Below are 24411 nucleotides of genomic sequence, written 5' to 3' on the forward strand. Positions count from 1 at the left end.
GGAGGGTCCACAGAAGACATGCAGGTTTTCCTTTCGCTGTCCCTGGCCTGGTTCCAGCCCTGCTCACCTTCCCCATCTGTCTGGGTTTTAGGAAAGTTTGTGTGGGTGGTGCCAGCCAGGCAGGGGATGGAAGTCCTGGGGAGGGGGGAGGCGAAAGACCCTGTTAGTGTGTCTCTCGGGAACCTCACCATGGCCAGATGGCCTCTTCACATGGAAAGAACCCTAACTCCCAGGAAAGAAGCCTAAGTCCCCAGCTGTTCCTCCTCTTCCTCCCAGCTCCAGGGAGACCTTGCAGACAGTGCCAAAAAGCAGCCCCTCCCCCTCCAGCAGCCGACCTTCCTCCTCCTCCTCCCGACCCCTTCCCAAACCCCCGCCAATACTGTGAAGCCCCCTTCTCACCCAGCCTGCTTTCCTGGTAAGGGTCCTGCAGTCGTGGGCCCTGGGGACCCCCATGGAAAGGCCCTTGGGAGGGAAGGGACCAAGGGCATCCTTGGGCCAACTGTGCGTCCCTCCTGTCTGCTGTCCTCTCCTCCCACTTCTGTCTTCAAGAGGCTCCTTCCCAGGATGGATCGGGTGTGAAGACAACCGCAGTCCCATCCACCAGCGCCCCCCGCCCCGTGTCGTATTTCAGACATGCGCGTAATTGTACAGTGTAAACTTACAAAGCGTTTTTAATGGCTGTAGATTGAAAATAAAGTATGTCACACAAGCACTTGTCATTGACTGCCCTCCTGTTGGCTCTCTCCTGCAGATTTATTAGAACATCTGAGGTGTTTTTTTTTTTTAATATTTATTTATTTGACAGTGTTACAGAAAAGAGAGAGAGAAAGAGAAAGGGAGATATCTTCCATCCACTGGTTCACTCCCCAAGGCCACAATGCCTGAGTCTGGGCCAAGCTAAGCTGGGAGCCAGGAGCTTCTTTGAGGTCTCCAACATGGGTGTGTAGGGGCCCAAGCACTTGGGCCATCTTCTACTGCTTTCCCAGGTGCATTAGCAGGGAGCTGGATTGGAAGTGGAGCAGCCAGCACTCAAAGCAGTGCCCATATGGGAGGCTGGCACTGTAGGCAGAGGCTTAATCTACGCCACTGTGCTGGCCCCCTGCCAATTTAAAACCCAACTCCACCTCACCCGCCGTGGGCTGGGAAGGGGCACCCTGGAAATGCCACTGCCACTGGCGGGTGTGGAGTCCTTGGCAGGGGCCACCCATTGTTCTGACTGCTGATGCCCTGGCGCTCCCAAAAACGTGTGAAATGACCACTGGGGAACAAATGCAGGGCATTCAGAAAGAAGAAAAAGATTTAAACTTTACTACAAGACTCAGAAACATTTATCATTAAAAAAAAAAAAAAAAAGACATTTTAGGTGGGTGTTTTCTGTCGCAGTGAGGGACCGGAAACGGCCCCACAGAGGAAGGGATGCCTAATGGACCCGAGGCTAAGATGCCGGCCAGGTGGAAGGGAGAGTGGTGTGCTGCAGGCAGGGGACTTCGGGGAGGAACAGCGCGTGTGGAAGCCTGGTGAGAAGAATGGAGCAGAACTGGGGAACCCAAAGAGCCTGGGTCTGATCACCCAGTGCCTCACGGGCAAAGAATGTTTATGTATCCTGTGGACAGGGAGAATTCAAAGCAGGGACTGGCCCCAAGTCAGAGCACACACTGGTCCGGGGCTCCGTGAGCAGTATTCTCAGCAGGTCCCAGGAGGGCCAGCCCTGGCTGGGCCACGGACAAACGAAGAACCGAAGAGGGGCCAATGCTCAGTAGGAACTGAGCCCAGAAAGTGATATTCGGGGCCCAACAGCGCATCTCTGCCTTCAGATGTCTGTTGGAGCCGGCAGGCTGGAGCCACAGGGTGCAAAAGCTGTCCAGGGACAACTGCTCTGGCAGATGACCCTGCTCCTGCTGCCGCCCCTGCTTTTAACCAGACCTCCAGTACTGGTGGCGCCCGCTGCCTCCCTGGGTTCTGGAGTCTCCAGGCCAGCAAGGGGCGGCAGGTTTTCAGTCTGGGGCCGCAGAAGAGGCCCCAGAGGTGGGTGTTTCAGCTGATGCCTTAAAGTTAGGGAGTTTCGCTAGGAAAAACAGCGACCCAGGCAAAGGGTTCGGCTTGACCAGAAAGATGAGATGTGGGGTGGGCAGAGCGGCTGCCAGCAGCTTGGGAGGGCGTGGCCTGTGACGAGGCTGGACGGGAGAGTTGCCAATCTTCGGCGTGTTCTTAGGAGGTCCCTGGAGAAGTCTCAGAAGAGGGGATAGGGAGGGGTCCACCGAGCCCAGAGCTTCAGTCCGTGGGGGGGCTGGTGGCCTAGGGACCCCCTCTGATGAGTTATATGCCTTTGCCAAGTATCTCGGGCCTGTTTTTCCTGTCTTAGAAGGAATCTGAGGCCCGATGGCGCAAAAAGGACGCCTCAGAGTTGCGGCTCCGCGGGGAGTGGCGGGGAGTGAACTGGGAATGCTGGTGACGTGGCTGACCGCCCCGGGATGAAAGGGCTGAGGCTAAGGCGGCGGGGCTGGGAAGAGCGTGGAACACCGGTGTGCGCATGCGCCGAGTCGCTGGCCGCCGCTCTGTGCGCGCGTGCCCGAGCGGCTGGCGGCCGCGCATGCGCTCTCGATTGGCGGGAGTTTCGGACGCCGCGGCGATGACGTAGACGGCGGGCTCCACACCCCGCTGATACCGAGGAGGACCGGCCGCAGTGGCACAGAGGGCTGGGGCCGCGGAGAGAGCGACCTGCGGCCTTGTGCTTCAGGAACGGAGGCCCTGGGATGGACGGGCGTCGCTGTGAGGTCAGGAAGTCGCAGACCTCTCCCCGGGTGTGCGCCCGCTCGCGCCGCACCAAGCAGCTTCCCTAGCGCCGGACCCCTGGGCCCTGCGCGAGCAGGCGCTGGGGGAGTGGGGCCCGGGGGCGCTGCGACCTGTGGGGTGAGAGGAAACCCCAGGGCGGGCCGCGCCTTCCGTTCCGGCAGAGCGGGCGGTCGAGACCCCTGGAGAGTCAAAGGGGGTGGTCGCCGGCCCGGGTGCGAAAGTCGCCTCTCCCCTCCGGCTGGGCGCGTTTGTAACGAGCGTGGGTCCGGCTCTTTGCCCACTGTGAAAGAACCTCAGTTGCCCGGGCCACCGCGCGCGTCTTTGATGGCACTTTGAGTCGTGCGTAACGAGGACGCAGATAAAGTGCCTCGGGGCCGGAAGCGCGCTTAACCGGTGACCATTGCTGAGTATGTGCCCCACGGTCGTCAGGGCAGGGGGTTTCGTGGTTCTGTTCCCCTCGTGTGGATCAGCACAGGCGTTTCTCTTTACGGCTTGTGCTGGGAGGGACGGGTGTCCCTGCCCTTGCCCTGTCCGTTGTCAGCGACAGGCACTAGGAAAACAATGCAGTCCAGCTGGGCAAGACAAGACGTGTCATCACTTCACAGCCAATGCCAGGGAGACCAAGGGGTGTGGCCACCAGCTGTGCCAAAGTGTTGAGAAAACTTCAGATTTAAGCTAGATTGGGAAGGAGGAGTAAGTTGTGCAAGTGTGAAGAAACCTGAGAAAGTTGGTGGAAATGTAGGATTAAAAGAGCATCTATATTGGTGCAAAAAAAATTTAAACCCATGCAGTTTTTTTATAATACGCGTTTCCCATGAATTTTTTAAAAAAGATACATTTATTTGAAAGGCGGTGTTACAGAGAGGCAGAGAGAGAGAGTAGTCTTCCTTTTTTTTTTTTAAAGATTTTATTTTATTTTACGATTTATTTTAAAGAGTTAGAGTTACACAGAAGAAGGAGAGGCAGAGAGAGAGAGAGAGATCTTCCATCTGCTGGTTCACTCCCCAGATGGCTGCAATGGCCAGAGCTGGGCTGATCCGAAGCCAGGAGCCAGGAGCTTCCTCTGGGCCTCCCACGTGGGTGCAGGGGCCCAAGGACTTGGGCCATCTTCTACTGCTTTCCCAGGCCATAGCAGAGAGCTGGATCGGAAGTGGAGCAGCTGGGACCCAAACCAGCGCCCATAAGGGATGCCGGCACTGCTATGCCACAGCGCCGGCCCCCCCATGAGTGTTTTGATGACCCCGCATGGATGGACAGATGTGTTTAAAGATTCAGAAGTAGTCCAGCGAATAGGAGTAGCGGGAGAGGGCAGAAATGGGTAGATTAGGACCAGCTTATGCGGGGTGTTGGATGCATTTTGGAAAAACCTCTGCAGCTGTCTTTAAAGAATGAAGTGGGAGGAATAAAGTTGGATGCAGGAAAAGTGGCAGAGACTGTTAGATGTTCATGGACGAGGGGACAGAAATGATGAGGCTGAACTAAGCTAGTAGCTGGGAAAGAGAAAGATTTAGAGATAACTTGAAGAACATATAGGACTTTGGATCTAGAGAACTGAGTAGTAAGTAAAAGGGCGATGATGTGATTTTTTTTACCTTGGAGGACCACATTGATCTTAAAGCCATCAGCTGAATCAGGGACTTGTCACTTACCTGGAATCAGGCAGGGTGTGTGTTAAGTGAATAGGAACTTGCAGCAGTAAGTTCTGTGGGAATTCAGAACGGGAGGCGATGAGCCCTGCTGATGCTCTCTGTGGAGGAGGGGGGTGAGGACATTTTGGAGAGCCTGGGAAGCACAGGCCTGTTCCGGGTCAGTAAAGCCCTGTGAGCCTGGAGCTGCACTGGGGAGAACAGGTCACCCCGTTTTCCTGTTTCAGAGCCCTCCATCCAGGATGGCATCAGTGACTGGAGCAGAGACGGTAGAAGGTGAGTACTTGCTGTGAACGCAGTACGGCTCACCTTGGGTTCCGCTTCTGGGCTGTGCCTGCATCCTGTCCTGGAATCACATGTTCATGTACTGCACAAATGCTTTTCTGTGCTCTGAGAGCATACTCGTGCACTTTCTTTTTCCACCTTTTTGCTCAGATACTTACTTGTGGTGGGTTTGATTTTGTATTTTTTTTTTTTATAACAAATGCTAGAAGAGGAACCAGTGACGTCCAAGACCCATGGTCATCCATTGGAATCAAATCTCAATCCTGTGGAAGCCTCCCTGGAGATGACTCGAGATGTTGCCAAGGAAAGAATTCATCTTGGGTCTAGCCCTGAAAAGTGGGCAAGTTGTGATCTCAGCCACCAGGAAGCACTTCTGTCAAAGTCCCTTCGTTTGTCCCCTCAAGAACAGCCTGCCCTTCGTCAAGATAGGAGGCAGTCCTGGCGGCGAGCAAGTATGAAAGAAACAAACCGGCGGAAGTCACTGGCTCCCTTTCACCAGGGCATCACAGGTGGGGTGCTGTGTGCACAAGACAAGGAGGGTCCAGCTCAGAGCAGAGGCAGGCAAGAGTGGCAGCAAGATAGTGGAATAGCTCTGACTTTGAGCAGATAGATTCACCTCTCTGAGCCTCCGTTTTCTCTTCTATAAAATGGAGATAATAGCACCTGCCGGTGGGATACTCTGTCTCTGAGTACTGATGTCAGACACCTAGTAAGTGTTCAGTATTATTGCTATTTAGATCATATTATTAGCTGTCATGAACAGAAATTCTGATTTCTAATTGTTCACCATCCACCTCTGCTTTAAAAATTCCTTCCTGAGACTTTGTGCCTCATCCCCTAATGTGGAACAGAAGGAGGAAGACTTGAATCCTGATTAGCCTTCAGAACCGGAAATGCCTGAGCGAAGGGGCACATAAAAGTAGTGAGAGTGAAAACCTGATTTTTTAGGGCTGTTGTATTTGACTGTGATTTGTGTGAGTTTGAGTTAGCAACAGCCTCGGGGCATCAAGGTGCAGGGTATGACGTGGAAAGTGGAACACAGCCCTGAAGAATGTGCTAGCTGTGTGACCTTGAGCTGACCACTTCCCCTCCTTGGCCTGAAGGTCCTCATTAGTACACTGAAGCGAAATAGGGTTATGTGTGAGGAGATGAGTTGACGCAGGAAGCCCTCAAATGTTAAACTGCTGTGATTACTTTAGAAATAATTAAGTTTATTATTTAAGAGAAACAGAGCTGTAGTCTGCTGGTTCATCCCCCAGATGCCCTCAATGACCAGGGCTGAACCGGGGCCACAGCCAGAGCCGGGAGCTCAGTCCAACTCTGCCATATGGGTGGCAGGACCTAATTACTTCAGCTGGCACCACTTCCTCCCAGGGTCTACATGGCAGGAAGCTGGAGTTAGGAGCCAGATCCAGGAACTGAACGCAGGCACACTGATTTGGGATGTGGTGCCTTAACTCCAGGCTAAGTGTCAGCTCCCTGTTGTGATCACTGTAATGTATTACCTCACTTACAGGTGGTCTGAAGGGCAGCAGACAGTCTGGGTAGCAGAGCCTACTGAGCACATCAAAAAGTTGCTGCAGGCCGGCGCCGCGGCTCACTAGGCTAATCCTCTGCCTAGTGGCGCCGGCACACCAGGTTCTAGTCCCGGTCGGGGCGCCGGATTCTGTCCCGGTTGCCCCTCTTCCAGGCCAGCTCTCTGCTGTGGCCTGGGAGTGCAGTGGAGGATGGCCCAAGTACTTGGGCCCTGCACCCCATGGGAGACCAGGAGAAGTACCTGGCTCCTGCTATCAGATCAGCCCGGTGCACTGGCTGCGGCGGCCATTGGAGAGTGAACCAACGGCAAAAGGAAGACCTTTCTCTCTGTCTCTCTCACTGTCTACTCTGCCTGTCAAAAAAAAAAAAAAAAAAAGTTGCTGCCTCAGTGCCCGTGCACTTTACTGCCGACCAACACGTGCCAAGAAAACAGTAGTAGTTCTCCAAGATTAGCCCTGTCTTCATCTGCGCTCCAGAGTGTTTAGAGTTAAAATTCTGTATAACAGAAAAATCACTAATGTAATGAGATTGGTTATTCTTGGCCACCTGCCAGGTTTCCTTGGTTATAGACAGGAAGTATCCTGTTTTTGACTAACAGCAGTGAGAATTAGTCCAGGAGACAAGAGAACTTGAAAAACACAGCCAGCTGGAACTGGATAGCAAACTGACATGAATTTTCTGAATTCTCAAAGCAGACTTCCTCTGTTGTATAATGTTTGTTTTTGAATGGACATTGAAAAAAGTCTACTATCTTGAAATTGTTTGAGGTCTCAGTGCCCAGCCAGTTAAGCCTCGTAACCCTCTGTGTGACCTTGGCAAGTTGCCCATTACCCAGCCTTTGTGCCTCAGCTTGATGATCTGTCATCAAAATGGAACTGGCGAGATACTTGCCCCAAATATTAGTGAGATGTGTATAGTATTTAATGAAATGTCTTTTATGTTATAAGTGTTCAGCACATGTTAGTTATTTGTTAATCTTTTTATTAGATCATTAGGGTGAGGGAGTATGGGCTTAGAGGGAAACACACAGAGCTTTGGGACCAACTTGGAGGTGGATTCTGGTTCCACCAATCCATGGCCTCAAATCATTTCCCCTCTGAGCTTCAGCTTCCCTGTATGTAAAATGGAGCTCACGGTTTGTAAGAGGATTCCTAATCTGATGTATTTAAAAGCACACTTCAGTGCCTGCCATATAAAACTGTTCAAATGTCCCCATTTCCTTCATTTGAATAGTGAATCTGAATCAATCATCAAAAAAAGTTGAATTATTTTTTTACCTTGTTTAACAAAACAATATGTAGTACATAAATTCTATACATTTTTTTAAAGTTTGGGTGCACAAATGGCTAAACTTTATTCTTCAGTGACCCTGGAAAAATCAGAATTCTCTCTTGTTCAGAAAAAGGAGCTTCTTTCCTTAAACTGGATTGCCTCAAGGAGGACGTTTTTCAGCTTTGCTGCTTTGCTGACTGTGTAAGTGTGTAAGCCTTAACCGTGGCCATGTTCTGTGTTAGAGCTCAGCAGGTCCATCAGTGCCGACCTCGCAGAAAGCAAGCGGCTCAGCTGTCTCCTGCTCTCCAGTTTCCAGGTGAGATTCCTGGACAGGGCAGTGCTTGCTTTCATTCTTTCCTCTCTTCCCTCCCTTAAACTGCTATTGTGACAACTTCAAAGAGATATCCATACTGTGTGAGGAACCAGTTAAGATTAAAAGATATTTTTCTCTCTGGTTGGGATTAATTTAAAGGCCAAACTTAATCCCAGCAGCTCATTTCTTCCTGGGCTGAGTTCTCGCAATTCTCTTGGTGCTGCTGCTGCTGACTGAGGAGTCACTTGTCAGAGATCTGCTGGTATGGATGTTGCCTAGTGGCTGCCAGTGATGGCAATTCAGAGTGGGTGGAGGTAAAACTAACTGATAGCAGGCCTATGAAGCCCGACCGCGTGCTAACTGGTGTCTGAGCCACGTGGTACAGTTTAAGTTGTGAATTATAGGCTGACTGGCACAGTGGGCCTTCCACATCCAGAAGTTCCTCATCTGCAGATGCAGCCAACTAGAAATCCAAAATGTTGGGGAAAAAGTTGCATCCGTCCTGAACGTGTTCAGACCTTTATTATTATTCCTAGATAATATGGTAACTACTGATAAAATGTTTATATTGGGTAGTGTAAATAGTCTGGAGATGATTTAAAGTATATGAGAGGACTTGCATAACGTCCACAGATTTTTATAACTTAGGGTAGGGGTGGGGAGTCTTGGAGCGGGTACCCCATGGGTACTGAGGGATGACTGCACTTAGGTCAGTTTAGCTGAGCAAGTTCATTTGTGTGAATTAGATGGTCTTTTTCTGGACCAAAAATAAGAATGTATAGTCTGAGTAACAAAAGGTTTTTCTGATCTATTTATTTGTTTATATGAAAAAATCCTAAGTTTAAAAATTAAATCATGTTTAGTTTCACATTTATTGAATATCATAAAGTTACATGAACTTCACACTGTCCTGCAAAATTGTGATTGTTGTACTGAAAATGCTTTTCTTTATTTAGTTCTCTGTTCAGAAACTTGAACCTTTCCTAAAGGACGCTGAGGGCTTCAGTCTTGAAAGTTTCAGAATGAAAGGTGAGTTGATCAGGGCAAAGTGAATTTTGCCCCTGGGCTGCTCCCTCCCTGAAGGTCAGCTAAAGCCTACCTGGCAGCATCACCATTTATAGGGGCTACTTCCTCGTCAAATAAGCTCCTGGCTGTTTTGTTTGTTTGCTTGTTTTTTAATTGATTTAAAAAAAAGGAATATTATTTATGAAGCTTAGAAGGTATGGAAGTGAAAAGTAATCCTCACTTCCACCCCTCCCCCAGTCACAGCTCCTCTCCTAGAGGAACTCCTGCCAATTTGTGTACCCTTTCAGACATTTATTGCCTTTCCAAATATCCATTAAAATCATATGAATATATAACCTGTGTACTTTTCTTGTTAGGTTAAAAATCTTGCAGCTTATTCCATATCCAGAGAGTTGCCATAACATTTTGGTAGCCATATATATGCCATTATAGAAAGGAACCAGATTTTACTGAGCCAGTTCTTTACTGAGAGGCTTTTAGGATTTTTCTGTCTTTTGCTATTACCGTGAATAATGTAGTTAATACCCCATTTTTTCTTTTTTTACAAAAGCCTTTTGGCACATAGACAAGTGAAAATAAGATGAAGTCCTAGAATTGGAACTGACTATGCCAAATGAAATGATAGAAATTGCCAGATTGCCTTCCTAAAAGATTAGATTAATTTATTCTCTGACCGGCGATATGTGCAAATACTTGTTTCATATTCTCACCAATAATTTTATCAAACTTTAGATTGTCTTACTATTTGATAAGTGATAGATGAAATTTTGTAGTTTCAGTTTCAGTCTTTTTTTTTTTTTTTTTTTTTTTTGACAGGCAGAGTGGACAGTGAGAGAGAGACAGAGAGAAAGGTCTTCCTTTGCCGTTGGTTCACTCTCCAATGGCCGCCGCTGCAGCCGGCGCACCGCGCTGATCCGATGGCAGGAGCCAGGATCCAGGTGCTTTTCCTGGTCTCCCATGGGGTGCAGGGCCCAAGCACCTGGGCCATCCTCCACTGCACTCCCTGGCCACAGCAGAGAGCTGGCCTGGAAGAGGGGCAACCGGGACAGAATCCGGTGCCCCGACCGGGACTAGAACCCGGTGTGCCGGCGCCGCAAGGTGGAGGATTAGCCTATTGAGCCACGGCGCCGGCTTAGTTTCAGTCTTTTTAAATAAGATTTTATTTATTGGCCGGAGCCGTGGCTCACTAGGCTAATCCTCTGCCTAGCAGCGCCATCATACCAGGTTCTAGTCCCGGTCAGGGCGCTGGATTCTGTCCCGGTTGCCCCTCTTCCAGGCCAGCTCTCTGCTGTGGCCAGGGAGTGCAGTGGAGGATGGCCCAGGTGCTTGGGCCCTGCACCCCATGGAAGACCAGGAAAAGCACCTGGCTCCTGGCTTCGGATCAGCGCGGTATGCTGGCTGCAGCTGCCATTGGAGGGTGAACCAACGGCAAGGGAAGACCTTTCTCTCTGTCTCTCTCTCTCTCACTGTCCACTCTGCCTGTTAAAAAAAAAAAAAAAGATTTTATTTATTTACTTATTTATTTGAAAGGCTGAGTTAGAAAGAAAAAGATCTTCCATCTACTCCCCAAATGGCCACAATGGTTAGGACTGGGCTAGGCAGAAGCTAGGAGCCTGGAATTTCTGGGTCTTACATAGAGGTGGCAGGGGCACAAGCACTTGGGCCATTCTCTGCTGCTTTCCCAGATGCATTAGCCAGGACTTGAACTGACACTCATATGGGATGACAGCTTGGCAGGTGGCAGCTGGACATCTTTGTTCCTTTGAAGAGGATAAGCATTTTTAAAAAAAAGATTTATTTATTTGAGAGGCAGAGATAGAGAGGGAGAGACAGGTCTTCAAGCCACTGGTTCACTCAACAAATGGCCACAATGGCCAGAGCTGGGCTGATCCACAGTCAGAAGCTTCTTGGTCTCCCACATGGGTCCAGGGGTCCAGGTTCTTGGGCCTTTCGCTACTTTCCCAGGCACATTAGCAGGGATCTGAATCGGAAGTGGAGCAGCCAGGACTCAAAATGGCACCATATGGGATGCCAGTACTGCAGGCAGCATCTTTACCTGCTATGCCACAGCTCCGGCGCCTCAGCTGAATTTAACAGTGCCCTCTCTCAAGTACAGCAGAGACTTGCAGAGACCTGTTTTCACCTTATCCCTGTAATTTTTCATTTGCCTCCAGTATTTTTCATTACACTCTTGCCTGTTGCCTATCTTCGGCAATGTTTTCCCTTCCAGTGCCAGCAGTTCCCTTGAAAAGAGGGAACTGTCAGTGCAGATACGCCTTTTTGACTGGTTTTTCACTAGTAATGCAGGAAAGCAGTTCTTACAAATGTCAAGAAGAGGAATTGTCTTTCACTTTATCCGTACTTGCTGGAGGAAAAAGATACCATCTCCCTGCCTACCTATCGTCAGGTGGTTGAGGAGCCAGAATGCAGCGGTGGTCCCAGACCTGAGACACCTTCAGGATGTCATGTCTCTGTCAGCAGCCCCTTGTGAAAATGATGTTCTTTCTGTTTTGTAATATATAAACTTATTCTCTCCAGCGTCTTCTCTTTCTGAAGAATTGAAACATTTCACAGAGAGACTAGAAAGTGATGGGACTCTACAAAGATGTTTTGAAGATTCAGAAAGGTAAGAGCAATTCCCTTCCTTTTTTTTTTTTTTTTCTCTAGGACTTATTTATTGGGGCTGATGCTGTGGCATAGTGAGTAAAGCTGCCCCCTGCAGTGCTGGCATCCCATATGGGCACCAGTTTGAGTCTCGACTGCTCCACTTCCAGTCCAGCTCTCTACTATGGCCTGGGAAAACAGCAGAAGATGGTCCAAGTCCTTGGGCCCCTGCACCCGTATGGGGAGACCTGGAGGAAGCTCTAGGCTCCTGGCTTCAGATCAGCGCAGCTCCAGCTGTTGTGGCCAATTGGGGAATGAACCAGTGGAATGGAGGACCTCTTTCTCCATCCATCCCTCTTTCTCTCTCTCTCTCTCTCTCTCTCTCTCTCTGTGTCTCTCTCTCACACTGTCACTGCCTGTCCTTCTCTATGTAACTCTGCCTTTCAAATAAATAAATCTTTAAAAAATAAAATGGAGGCATGTATTGTGTGCAGCAGGTTATACCACTGCTTAGGATACCCACATCCTGTATCAGAATGCTAGTTTTTAGTCCTAGCTAATCCACTTTTTTTTTTTTTTTTTTTTTTTTTTTTTGGACAGGCAGAGTGGACAGTGAGAGAGAGAGAAACAAGCTTTTTTTTTTTTTAAAGATTTGTGTTAATCTCTTAATTCTGTCTGTTTTGCAGAAAAGCATCAGATTTGTCTCTGGAAACTTCAGTGGCTGAGATGAAAGAATATATAACAAAGTAAGTAAAAATGAATGAAGCTTTGTTGGGAAATTTGTTCTCCATCTGGGAAAATAACTAAACCTGGGTAAAGTTAATGGTAAATATTGTGCTTCAAAAGCAGAAGTTAGAAGGCTATATACTGAGGGTCTGGCACTGTGGCGTAAAGGGTAAAGCCACTGCCTGTGATGCCAGCATCCCATATGGGTGGTTCAAGTCCTGGCTGCTAATTTCCAGTCCATCTCCCTGCTAATGGCCTGGGAAAAGCAGCAGATCTCTGTTTCTTTCTAAGTTTGGCTTTTTAAAATAAATGAATCTTTGCCGGCGCCGCGGCTTACTAGGCTAATCCTCCGCCTTGCGGCACTGGCATACCGGGTTCTAGTCCCGGTTAGGGCGCCGGATTCTGTCCCGGTTGCCCCTCTTCCAGGCCAGCTCTCTGCTGTGGCCTGGGAGTGCAGTGGAGGATGGCCCAAGTGCTTGGGCCCTGCACCCCATGGGAGACCAGGATAAGTACCTGGCTCCTACCATCGGATCAGCACGGTGTGCCGGCTGCAGCGTGCCGGCTGCGGTGACCATTGGAGGGTGAACCAACAGCAAAGGAAGACCTTTCTCTCTGTCTCTCTCACTGTCCACTCTGCCTGTTAAAAAAAATATTTAAAAAAAATTTATTTAAAAAGAAAACAGGCTACATATTGAGTTTTTTTTTTTAAACAGTGGCATTTGTTGATTTTTAAAAAATGTTTATCTATTTGAAGTGCAGGAACTCCGATATGGGATGAGATGTGGGCATCCCAAACAGCAGCTTTAATCCACAGCACCACAATACCCACCCCCATGTTGAGATTTCTGTGGGCTCTGCTGGTTGCCAGTTTTATAGAATGGAGTCTAGAGAATAAAGATGTTAATTTGATTTTAAGTGCTCATGTTTGATTTGGTTAAATTAATAGCCTCTGAATCAGCTGTGCTTTCTAATCCTTTAATGAATCTTTTATTTGTGTTTTATAACCAGATTATATGCCTAATGTGCTTACTGTTGCCCTGAGTATTTCAGAATGAGATGATCAACTGAACTGTTTTCCCTCTGGTTCTGTAGGTTTTCTTCAGAGCGTCAGACGTGGGATCAGCTCTTGTTGCACTACCAGAAAGAGGCTGAAGAGATGATATCCAGGTTAGATCTGTGAAATGGGAATCAGAAGCTATCTTGTTACTCTGTGGGGTTGACTTGAGTTTAGTTCAGTTCTTTTAGCACAAATTGAACGATGAATTCTTTCTCACAGGCCAGTCAGCTCATCAGGATGCTGAGAAGTATAGATTAGCACTCTTTGACCATAAATGGACAGTGAGGGAGAAGCAGGGGAGAGCTGGTGTCACTGGTTTTAGTCCAAGAACAGAATTGTCTCTGTTTTGTGTTCTTGGCAGCCATTTGACATCCTGGAAGAGACAGACACATCTCTGCCTTGTACGTGGCAACCTGAGACCGGGCCAGGAACTGTGGTCAGGAGAGTTTAATGAGCACATGGCCTTTGAGCTGCAGGTAGGGGAGACATCACTGGCCAGGGCCTTGTGGAGATACAAATACAGGAAAGGCAGCCGTGGAGAAAGGTGTAAGGAAAGAGAGGCTCTTTGTCTGGGTCTTGAGTCAATACAGAATAGGACTGTGCTAGCATTTGATATAACTGAACACACAAGCCAGTGGGTTAAGCTTTTTATCCAAACAATCTTGGCTAGAAACCGAACTACAAAGTGTTAGCCAAAACCCTAATTGCGGAACTGGTCTTTCTGTAGAGGGGGGGCTTTGAGGAACACATTCTACAAAACTGTCCCAGTGCAAGCAATGGCGATCATCATTTTATTCACCCCTTACAGATTCCATTTGTGGAAGATAGATAACATGTAAGATGGCAGCTTTAGAATAAAAACTTTTGTATCAAAGCTTACGTGTTAGGGTGGATATTTGGTGTAGCCAGTTAAAATACCACATCCCAAGTTGGGGTGCGTGGGTTTGAGTCCTGGCTCCCCTTCTGATTCCAGCTTCCTGTTAATGTGCACCCTGGGAGACAACAGGTGATAGCTCAAGTACTTCAGTCCCCGCCACTCACATGGGTGAGCCAGCTGAGTTCCAGGCTCCTGGTTTTGGAACGGCTCGGCCCTGGCTGTTAAAGCCAGGCATGTAGGTGGTGAATCAGTGGATGGGAGATCTCTCTGACTCTGCGCCTTTTAAAGAAAGTGAAAATAAATAAAAATCTACCCCTTATATGCTAAGGGGATTATTTCTGAAAGCAGACCGTCTGTTTAGCTCCTAACTAAATACTCCTTAGTTTTGTGACCTTGGGCATGCCACTTAATCTCTGAGTCTGAGGGTCTCCCGTTTGAAAATAAGGATAATATACATCATTGGGTTATTTTGGTAAATGAGGTTGAGTGGAAAGTACCTAGCATGTCTGGCACCTACCAAACATTTGGAAAATGCTGGTAGTTGCTGTAAGGGTCATCATCAGTTCTCATGAACGCCATTCTGTTCATTTAATAAGATAATTGAAGGGGCCATTGTAGCCTTTGCGTTCAGATAGAAGCTGTGGTGGCTTCACTCTGCTTCCTACCACCCTTTTTGTGTAGGGACCTTATTGTTAAGTGGAGTCAACCAAACTGAAGTTTCTGGCATTTTTTTGAGTCCAGTGATATAAAAACATTGATACTAGTCATACGTTTCGAAGAGAGTCCATAGGTCTCTGATAGCATGGAAGAATACTGACTCAAGCTCACGGTGGCTACTTTGAAGGGAATCTTTGGTGGAATGCCTTTGGCACAGTGCTTGGGACACCTGCGTTTCATGGCAAGGTGCCTCAGTTCAGGTTCTGGCTTGCCTTCCAATTCCAGTTTCCTGCTAACGTGCATCCCAGGAGGCAGGTAGTGGCTCAAGTACTCTGGGGCTCTGCATCCATGTCGGAGATTCAGGTGGAGCTCCAGGCTTTTGGCTTCACCGTTGCCGTGCCCTGACTGTTAAGGCATTTGAGGAGTGAGCCAGTGGATGGAAGAGCTGTCTGTCTCTGTCTCTTGCTTTTCAAATAAAATGAAAAATAATAATAAAATTTTTAAGGAAGTTGTGGAGTATAAAATGATTATAAAATTCCTTGAAAGCCCTATTTTTTTTTTTTTTTTTTTTTTTTTTTTTAGAGGATCAACTGAATCCAAAATTACTGAAATCAGAGTGGAACCTGCAACGTATAGTGGGTCTTCCCAGAGTGAAGTTCTTAATACAAAACCTGACTACCAGAAAATACTGCAGAACCAGAGCAAAGTTGTTGATTGTATAGAGTTGGTGGTAAGTCAGCTTGTGTTTGTTTAGTTAATAATCAGCTTTGCTACCCTGTCATCCTTGGAAATTAAAAGCCTGATGGGATAGGTGTTGTGGTGTAGTGGGCTTAGCTTCCTCTTAGGTCGCCTGCATCCCGTAGCAGAGTTCCTGGTTTGAGTCCAGGCTACTCTATGCTTCCAATCCAGCTTCCTGCTAATGCACCTGGGAAAGCAGCAGAAGATGGCCCAAGTATGTGAGCTCTGAATTGAGTTCCTGGCTCCTAGCCTTTTTTTAAAGATTTATTTTTATTTTATTTGAAAGAGTTACAGAGAGAGGTAGAGCCAGAGAGAGAGGTCTTCCATTCCACTGGTTCACTCCCAAATGACTGCAATGGCCAGAGCTGAGTTGATCCGAAGCCAGGACCCAGGAGCTTCCTCTGGGTCTCCCACATGGGTGCAGGGGCCCAAGGACTTGGGCCGTCTTCTACTGCTTTCCCAGGCCATAGCAGAGAGCTGGATTGGAAGAGGAGCAGCCCGGACTCGAACTGGTGCCCATATGAGATGCCGGTGCTACAGGCTGGGGCTTTAACCCACTGTGCCACAGCGCCAGCCCCATGGCTCCTAGCTTTGACATGGCCCAAACCTAGTTGTTGTGGCCATTTGGGGAGTGAAACAATGGATGGAAGAGTTCTTTTTTTCTCTCTCTGCCTTTAAAATAAATAAAATATTTTTTTCTTTCTTAAAAGATAGACTGGGTCTGACCTCTTTCTGCTCCCTCCCGTTTGTGCTCCTTCTTGGCCACAGCTCACCAGAAGTCATGACCTGGCATCCTGTTGGCAGAGATCAAGGGGGGTGGGCTTCCTTGGCCAGAGAGCGGCCAGGAGAAGAGTGTGATGTGGCTCTGGAGGAGCAAACATGAAACGCATGGTGCAGCACTGCAGGCTGAGAGAATAGCAAGCCAGGCTCCTGAGCAGGAGCTTGCGCGGTGGGTTCCAGGAACAGCAGAGAAGCCTGGGCCTTGGTGGCTCACAGCTCTTTGGTCTGCAGATGGACGAACTGCAAGGATCCGTGAGGCAGCTGCAGGCCTTTATGGATGAAAGTACCCAGTGCCTCCAGAAGGTGTCAGTACAGCTCGGTAAGTGTCTCTGAGGGCACCAGGCTCGGGCTGTTTTCTGTCTGATAGCACTGGGATGCAACCTGCCCATCAAAGCATACAGTCCCAGAGGGCAAGACCTCTCTCCGTCTCACTCTGGTGATTTGTTTTTCTCTCCACAATAAGTTGGATGTTGTGGGTACTCAGAGTCAGTGAGAACTTCCCAGTGTCAATTTCACAAAAGCACAGTAGACTCTCTCCATAAGTATGGTGTTGTTTTGGTGAGCCCAAGGCTTAAGAAATTCCCATTGCCTAATCCCTCTCTCTGTTTCAAGAATGCACTGCTGCTGCTCCGCTGTCACTTTTCCTGACCTGCAGCCCTGCGTTCTCTGCTGTACAACCATCCTTCTCGTATGTGTCTCGTGTGTGCTGTGTGTGTCGTGGTGGTAGTGGTGACTGGCTTTCCCACCCAGACTGCCCTGTCCTGAGGTCAGAGATGCTCCTGTTTGTCACGGTAATGCCCCTCAGTGCCTGGCACAGTGTCCACACAGTCTGTTAGCAGCACGTGTCATGTGAATTCAATTGCAGTCTGTTTTGGCTCCTTTCCTCTGCAGAGAAGAAAAGCATGCAGCAGCTGGATTCCTCTCCAGCTCGGAAACTGCTCAGGCTTCACCTCCAGAGCCCGCCCACCACACGTGGCTCTAGACCTCGTCAGTGACCGCAGGCGGCTCTTCTGCCCCGAGACAGTCAGGGAAGAGGATGAGAAGAGTGGCCCAGCACATGGCGACTGCGTGCCAGTCTGAGCTGGAGACTTCTGCCCAGTCCCTCTTGAGGATAACGGGCTGAATGGAGAGCACTTGGACTTTATTCTAAAAGTGATGGAATTTATGCATCCTGAGGAACGTTACAGAGACAGCTTTTCCAGGAATGTGCAAAATCTTGAAGCTTGTTTGAGGTGACCTTGGGAACTAGGGCTCCAGTTTCTCAAGTGTCCTTCGTGGTCAGAAATCTTCATGCTGTTCTTCAGGCTTTGCAATCCAGACATTTAGGACCAAGTATAATGAAACACGTTAGGAGCTGAGTTGGGTTCTGGTCCTACAGGAATAAGACTGGTTTTCCAGCACGGCTGTGAAAGTGGTCAGAGATGAGGAGCTGAGTCTCCACTGTTGGGAAATGCATGTGTCTTTGCGAGGCATCCGCTTGGAAGGGAGCTCCGCTCATTCTTTTCTCCATGTCATTCGTGCTTTACTTTTTAACAGCCAGTTGGCCTCCAGAATTCTAAATTCATGGCAAGAAGAGGATCGGTACTACTATTAATTGTTCTTTGTATTTGTGAATAATCTGCATTGCACTAGTGCATGCAATTAAAGTTTTCCCTTGCTTTGTGTATGTTTTGAGCATAAACATTTTTTACATTATTATTATTTCATAGAACAGACAGAGAGCTCCTATCTGCTGGCCATTTAGGGAGTAAGCCAGTGGATGTAAGACCTTTTTCTCTCTCTCCCTCTCTCTTGTCTGTAACTCTGCATCTCAAATAAATAAATCTTAAATGTTGGCCCAAGCACCAGGGAGAGGTGATATCGCCTTGCATTTTTAATTTATCTTTTTTTTAATTTGACAGAGTTAGAAACATTTTAAATTTTTTTAAAGATTGATATGTTTTATTTGAAAGGCAAAGTTATAGAGAGAAAGAGACAGATCGTCCATCTGCTGGTTCACTCCCAAAACAGCTGCAACAAGTACAGGAGGCCAGTGTTGTGGTGTAGCAGGTGAAGCTGAAGTCGGACACTGGTATCCCCTATGGGCACCAGTTCAAGGCCTGGCTGTTCCACTTCCGTTCCAGCTCCCTGCGGATGCTCCTGAGGAAGCAGCGGAAAGTGGTCTTCAGTGCGTGCACCCCTACCACTCACATGGGAGACCCAGAAGAAGCTCTGGGCTCCTGGCTTCAGCCTGGCCCAGCCCTGGCCATTGCAGAGATTTGGGAAGTAAACCAGTGGGTAGAAGGTCTCTCTGTGTCTCCCTCTCTATGTAAAAGTGCAACAACAGGACTTGAACTGGAACCATGCATCACTGGTGGTGGCCCAACCCACCGTGCCACAATGCTGGCCCCTTGCATCTTTTGAAAAAGCAAAAATTTATTTTCATATGGTTGAAAGGCAGAGCAACACGAAGAGATCTTGCATCTGTTGGTTCACTTCCCAAATGCCTGCAACAGTGAGGCCTGGGCCAGATCCAAGCCAGGAGCCCAGAACTCCATCCAGGTCTCCGATATGGATGGCAGGGCCCCAAGCACTTGAACCACCATCTGCTGCCTCCCTGGATGCCATTAGCAGGAAGCTGCTGGGTTGGAAGTGAAGCCAGGACTTGCGCCAGGCACCTAAATACGGGATGTGGGTGTCCCAAGCAACAGCTTAACCTCTGTGCCACAATGCCTGCCCTTTCTCCTTGCTTCGACATACTTTTGTTATTTATTCATTGGTGTGCTCATATTCCCAAGTCCCTGCTGGGTTCAGTTCTAGGAACCCGGAAGAGACCACAACACAGATGCTTGCGATGCTCACTGTCTTTGAGATGCAAGAAACGAAGAGGAAGCTCCACGGAAGAGATGTTTTAGCTGACTTAGGAAGGATGGAGTTAAATGGAGTGAGTATTTCAGGCAAAAGGAGTAGCATTTCCAAAGGCTGAAGGAGAGAGGGCAAGTGGAGCATTCTGGGACACTAACAAAAGACTAGACAGGAGTGCTGAGCACCAGTGGAGGGGTGACCTGGGGTAAGGATAATAGAGAGTTATTACAAGGCTCTAAGAACAAAGAGGCTCAAAACATTTTTAAAGGCTCGCTGCAGCTGCTGTGAGAAATAGAAGCAAGCGAGGTGTAAAAAAAAGTGGGAGAAAGCACTGGGCTACTGCAGTGATCTGCGTGAGAGATGACAGCTTGTGCTAAGTGTCGGCAGTGCAGGAGCGGGGTGGGACTGCCTGTGTTGCTCGTGGTGTCTGGAACATGTAGCATATGACCTATTTGTTAAAAACTAACTTCAGCATGGCAGTTTGCTGCAGTTCAGATGCCACTGGGACACCTGCTTCAGAGTGACAGTCCTCTGCTACCAACCCAGCTTCCTACTAATGTGTACCCTGGGAGGCAGCAGGTGGGGCCCTGCCACCCACATGAGAGACCTGACTGGGTTCTGGTATCCTGGCTGTGGCCTGGCTCAGCCCTGCTGTTGTGGGCATTTGCGGAGTAAACCCATGGATAGAACTCTTGTCTCACTTGCTATGATTGAGCAAAAGGTATTTAACCTCCTGTCTGTAAGGTTGGAAGAATAACAGACACTCTATCACAGGGATGCTATAAAGATGAAATTAAGTAATGCAAGATTAACCCTGGGGTATCGACAAGCTGCAGTGCTGGAGGCTTGAGCAACTGGTTCAGCTCGGGCCAGTTAATGAAATGGGGAAGCTGAGGTACCAGATGGGATGTCCACTAGACTGTCTGGTGTACAAGTAGAGAACTGGGTAGAGAAGTCTGGACATGAGGCAAAATTTGAGAATTACTGATGTGTAATTACTGAAGACTTGAAAATGGATAATGCGTGTACTCTGCTGAGTAGAGCAAGATGGGAAATGTTGGCCAGCCTCGCAGAAAACCAGCATTTAAGAATCAGGAGTAGGGGCCAGTGTTGTGGTGTAGCAGGTAAGCCACCACCTGTGACACCGGCATCCCATATGGGCGCTGGTTCCTGTTCTCGCTGCTCTACTTCTGATCTAGCTCAGAAAAGCAGTAGAAGATGGCCCAAGCGCTTGAACCCCTGCCACCCTGTGGGAGACTTGGATGAAGTTACTGGCTTCCACCTGAGCCAGCCCTGGCTGTTGCAACCATTTGGGGACTGAACCAGTGGGTGGGAGATTGATCTCAATCTCGCTAGCTCTGACTTTCAAATAAATAAATAAATTTAAACAAACAAAATCGGGAGTGGCATTAACTGCCTGCTCTTTCAGAAGCAGAATAGTGTCGTGGAGAGAGCATGGAGTTTGCAGTGAATCTTCATTTCCTTTTTAAAGATTTATTCATGTATTTATTTGAAAGAGTTACACAGAGAGAGGAGAGGCGGAGAGAGAGAGAGAGAGAGAGAGAGGTCTTCCATCCACTGGTTCACTCAATTGGCCGCAACGGCCGGAACTGCATCGATCTGAAGGCAGGAGCCAGGAGCTTCTTCGGGGTCTCCTACATGGGTGCAGGGGCCCAAGGACTCGGACCATCTTCCACTGCTTTCCCAGGCCACAGCAGAGAGCTGGATCGGAAGTGGAGCAGCCAGGACTCAAACTGGCGCCCATATGGGATGCTTTACCCGCTACACCACAGTGCCAACCCCAATTTCTTTTCCTCAGCTGTAAAAACTGGGATAAATCACTTCTCCAAAGGTGATTATACCTTTCTCCATTGTATTTGTTACATTGTATTGCATTTTTATAAGGATTTTTTAAAAATCAAGGATAAGAAGTGTGCTTAAGGAGCTGACATGATGCAGCAAGTTAAGCCACAACTTGTGAAGCTGACGTCCCCTATCAGTCTGCATTTGAATCCTGCCTGCTCAGCTTATGATCCAGCTTCCTGCGCATGTGCCTGGGGAGGAAGCTGAGGATGGCCCAAGTACTTGGAACCTTGGTATAAGGAAAATCGGTCTCTGAGGCAGTTAGGAAAAAGAAAGTGGATCTTGGGCAAATTCTAGAAAACTCCCTCTGGAGAATCCAATTACCCACCCCTTTGAGTTAATAGACAGACTGGGAAGTCAATCCAAATACAACCTCCTACTGAATGCAGCAGGTGAAGGGCCAGGATGTTACCGATAAGGGGGGAGGAAGGAGAAAATTACATGAAGGAGGCCAACCCACCAGGCTCAGCTTTTGTCACTTACTGTAAATGAACCTGCTTTTTGCTTTTGCACTCTCTTTGGGACTTTACTCTATTTCTGTACTGAGCAGTACACTGACAAGGGGAAGCAGCTCCCCATACTCGGAACCACCCAGTGCCACCCACGTAGATCTGGCTGGGCCCAGGCTGTTGAGGCCATGTGGGGAGTGAACCAGCAGAGAAGACATTGATTTTCTCTCTCTCCCCCTTTCAGATAAATGTTTAGATTGTTTTCAACAGCTACATATGATAGAACAAAGGGAGTATTGGACTCTAAGCATTTTATATGCATACTATTTAGTCCTTACCACAGTCTCATAACTTAACAATTTTTTTATTGTGATGAGGAACACAAGCATAGATAGCTTACTGAGGACATAGAGTAGCAGAGTGGACTAGAACCAGTATGGCACTCAGTAAATGTTAGCAGTATAACAAAGGGCTGTGCTTAATTGATAATAGCTTTACTCAAGTTTGGCTCAGGAATTGTCCTCGGTGAATAGCAGTGTTACCACTGCCCTCTGGGAGGTCTGTTGATATTTATTTGTTCCTTTTTCCCTGATTTTGTTAAAAGAATATCACTTTTAGCAGTGTTACTTGTATAATCAATCAATAATAAATAAGCCCTTTAGGGGAGAAATTGTGTCCTGCACGTTTCGGCGTTATTATTTAAATAGATAATTACGCTTCGCGTGGGCCATCCTCCAGGGAGGGGCAGTGCAGCGCCAGGGGTCCTGGCACAGCCCTAGGTGTTAGGAGCCCCAAGTCTTGGGTTTCGATTTTGTTTACTGCGTCCACTCACTGGTCAGTAAGCCTTCTTCCACGCGCCCTGTGGCTTCGGCTGCGTCTCTGGACCGCCTTAGGAAGAGGATGACACTCTGCGAGGCTTCCTGCGGCCTTCGTGGGGACGGGACTCGGAGAAGGGGAGGAGGCTGTGGCCGCACGTACCTTGGCCGCTCCGATTCAGATTTCAGCCGACTCCGCAGCAAGAGAAACTACATCCAAGATGGCGCCCCAGGCTTTCCCCAGCGCCGCCACCATCTTCTCGGTAGTTCCCGAGGCAGGCAGGAGCGGCGCGCCTGCGCGGCCCCGGCATCCTCAGCGCGCCTGCGCGGCCGCAGCGCCTCCCCCGCCCCTCTCGCCGCCGCCGCCGCCGCCGCCGCTGCTGCACTGACGGCGGGTGCCCGCGCCTCAGGTGAGTGAGCGCCTCAGCCCGGCCCCCGGGGGGCGCGCGGCGCCGCATGCGGGGGCGTCTCTCTTCTTCCCTGCTTCTTCCCCGCCTCGTGTGCGCCGCGCGGCGGGGGCTGGGGGCCGGCGCTGCCAGCCTCCGTCGAGCCCCCGGAGCCCTCCACCCCGCCCGCACTCCGGACCTGGGTCAGCCCGGCCCCCCTCGGCCGCTCCCGGTGCCCACCTGCTTGCATCCTTTCCGGGCGCCGCCACCCTGGGCCGCGGGGACTCCCTGCGAGTGCGACCCCTTCTCCCGCTGTGCGGGTGGCGGAGCTCGGTGGGCCGCGGGCTCTCCTTGCACCCGTGCAGGCCCGAAGCGGCAGCGGGCACCCGGGGGCGGGATCCCGCGACCACCTGGTGGGAGATTGGCCTCTGAGCTCCACTTTAAGGCAGCGGAGGAAACTGAGGCACGGAGAGGCGAAGTGCGGTTTCCAAGGTCACGCGGCTGACAAGTGGCTCTGCCGGCTCTGGGGCCAGTGCACTTGGAATTTGATCTCGGACCTTAAATTTTTTTTTTTTTTTTTGTTTGAAATGCACTTGTTACCTCGAAAATTGTTCTTAAACGTCGCTAAAGCAGGCTACAGATCGGGTGTGTTCTTGCTGTCGGAGTGCAATGGAGGTGTTGCTGTAATGAGGATAATAATGACAGTAGCGTGCTTGCTGTGTGCTGGGATCTTGCTAAGCATTTTGTTAAGATGATCTCCCTTAATACCACAGGGCTTCGCAGTCCACTGCCTCCCCCCCCCCCCCCCATTCCCCCCCTGCAGAGCTGGCCTCCCTGTCACAGGTGGACCGGGAGCCTCCCAGTTCGGGAGCGGGGAAGCTCTGGGTGGCAGCTCCCGGCGATGCCTGCCTGCATCCGGACTGCCCCCCCGCCCCACCCGGGAGCCCCCAGAGTGTGCGGTGAGCCTTCCTCTCCCAGCTTCGAGGACAGCAGGTCTGGGCTCCCCGGGCTGGCTGGGCTTGCCGGTGACAGAGCAGATTGGGCCAGCGCTCACCTCGTCCTGGGATTTCCTGGCTCAGCTCCAGCTGGGCTTGAGCATTTTGGTATTTAAGATAAAAAGAGAAAGAGCACAGACCCGGGGTGCCGAGTCTAAGGAGCCTCCCTCGATGTAAAGTCCCAAGTGAGCAGCTGTAAAAATATGTGACTGTTTCACCCCCAAAATAACTAGTTCAGGCTGCCTTTTTTCTCCCTTAGCAAATCCTCCTCCACACTTCAAAGACTCCACTAAGTCACCACCTTCCCTATGAGCCCTCGACTTGAGGTTCCCAGTCGTGCCCTTGCGGAAGGGGGCCATCTTTGCAGCCCCCGAAGCCTCGCTCCTAGCAGAGCTTCTAAGACTCGGGCAGTTCCCGCGCTGCCTCGCACTACCTCGCACTACGCAAAGGGTGGTGGTCTCGCTGCCCGCCTGTTCTTCATCCTCGCCCCCACTTCCTCTTTGCTGCCCTCCCTTTAGATTAAACTTCTGATCCTGACCTGCCACTCAGAGACCTCAGTCCACCTTGTGGCTGGGAGTTTGCAGATGACGGTCTTGCGTGAAGACATCTGTCTTTTCCCCAACAGCCCAGTTGGCGTGTGCCGCTTACGTGGACCGGCAGGCTTGCCTTGCATGTCGTAGTAGGGTTGCATGAAGCTGTGTGGCCCTTGTGCATTCGAGATCCATTTGTACTCTTTTGCTTTATGTAGC

General features: G+C 49.5%; 2 protein-coding genes and 1 long non-coding RNA gene across 11 annotated transcripts in view; 2 read left to right on the forward strand and 1 right to left on the reverse strand.

The window, feature by feature from the left end:
• The first annotated feature begins 2512 nt into the window (after nt 1–2512).
• On the forward strand, nt 2513–19607 carry DSN1 (DSN1 component of MIS12 kinetochore complex). 5 transcript variants are annotated; one of them, XM_008256026.4, is made up of 11 exons: nt 2513–2774; nt 4667–4715; nt 4931–5233; nt 7775–7848; nt 8802–8874; nt 11410–11497; nt 12162–12221; nt 13294–13368; nt 15375–15522; nt 16542–16629; nt 17202–19607. In XM_008256026.4, exons 1-11 carry the CDS (start codon nt 2754–2756, stop codon nt 17303–17305), a joined length of 1083 nt encoding a protein of 360 aa, XP_008254248.1. In that variant the 5' UTR covers nt 2513–2753; the 3' UTR covers nt 17306–19607. The 5 variants fall into 5 exon arrangements, with proteins under 5 accessions (XP_008254248.1, XP_008254252.1, XP_002710865.2 ...); XM_008256028.4 differs by lacking the exon at nt 2513–2774 and adding an exon at nt 2793–2910 and having other exon boundaries at nt 17202–17976; XM_008256030.4 differs by lacking the exons at nt 16542–16629; nt 17202–19607 and adding an exon at nt 13620–13734 and having other exon boundaries at nt 15375–15512.
• Nucleotides 19608–20632: 1025 nt separating this feature from the next.
• LOC138844308 (uncharacterized) lies at nt 20633–22541 on the reverse strand. Its single transcript, XR_011379927.1, has 2 exons — nt 22299–22541; nt 20633–20876 (listed from the first exon to the last, which is right to left on the reverse strand). It is a non-coding gene; the product is annotated as an uncharacterized lncRNA (long non-coding RNA).
• Nucleotides 22542–22567: 26 nt separating this feature from the next.
• Nucleotides 22568–24411, forward strand: part of NDRG3 (NDRG family member 3) — a 79107-nt gene continuing 77263 nt past the window's right edge. For 4 of the 5 annotated variants that reach the window (XM_002710820.5, XM_008256033.4, XM_070051876.1 and 1 more), the window contains exon 1: nt 22568–22691. The gene's annotated coding sequence lies outside the window, so the exon portion shown is untranslated. The remainder of the gene's footprint in view (nt 22692–24411) is intronic. The other variant, XM_070051879.1, reaches the window with a different exon arrangement.

Source organism: Oryctolagus cuniculus, chromosome 11, assembly GCF_964237555.1.
Source record: "Oryctolagus cuniculus chromosome 11, mOryCun1.1, whole genome shotgun sequence".
In the NCBI taxonomy this organism is placed as follows: domain Eukaryota; kingdom Metazoa; phylum Chordata; class Mammalia; order Lagomorpha; family Leporidae; genus Oryctolagus; species Oryctolagus cuniculus.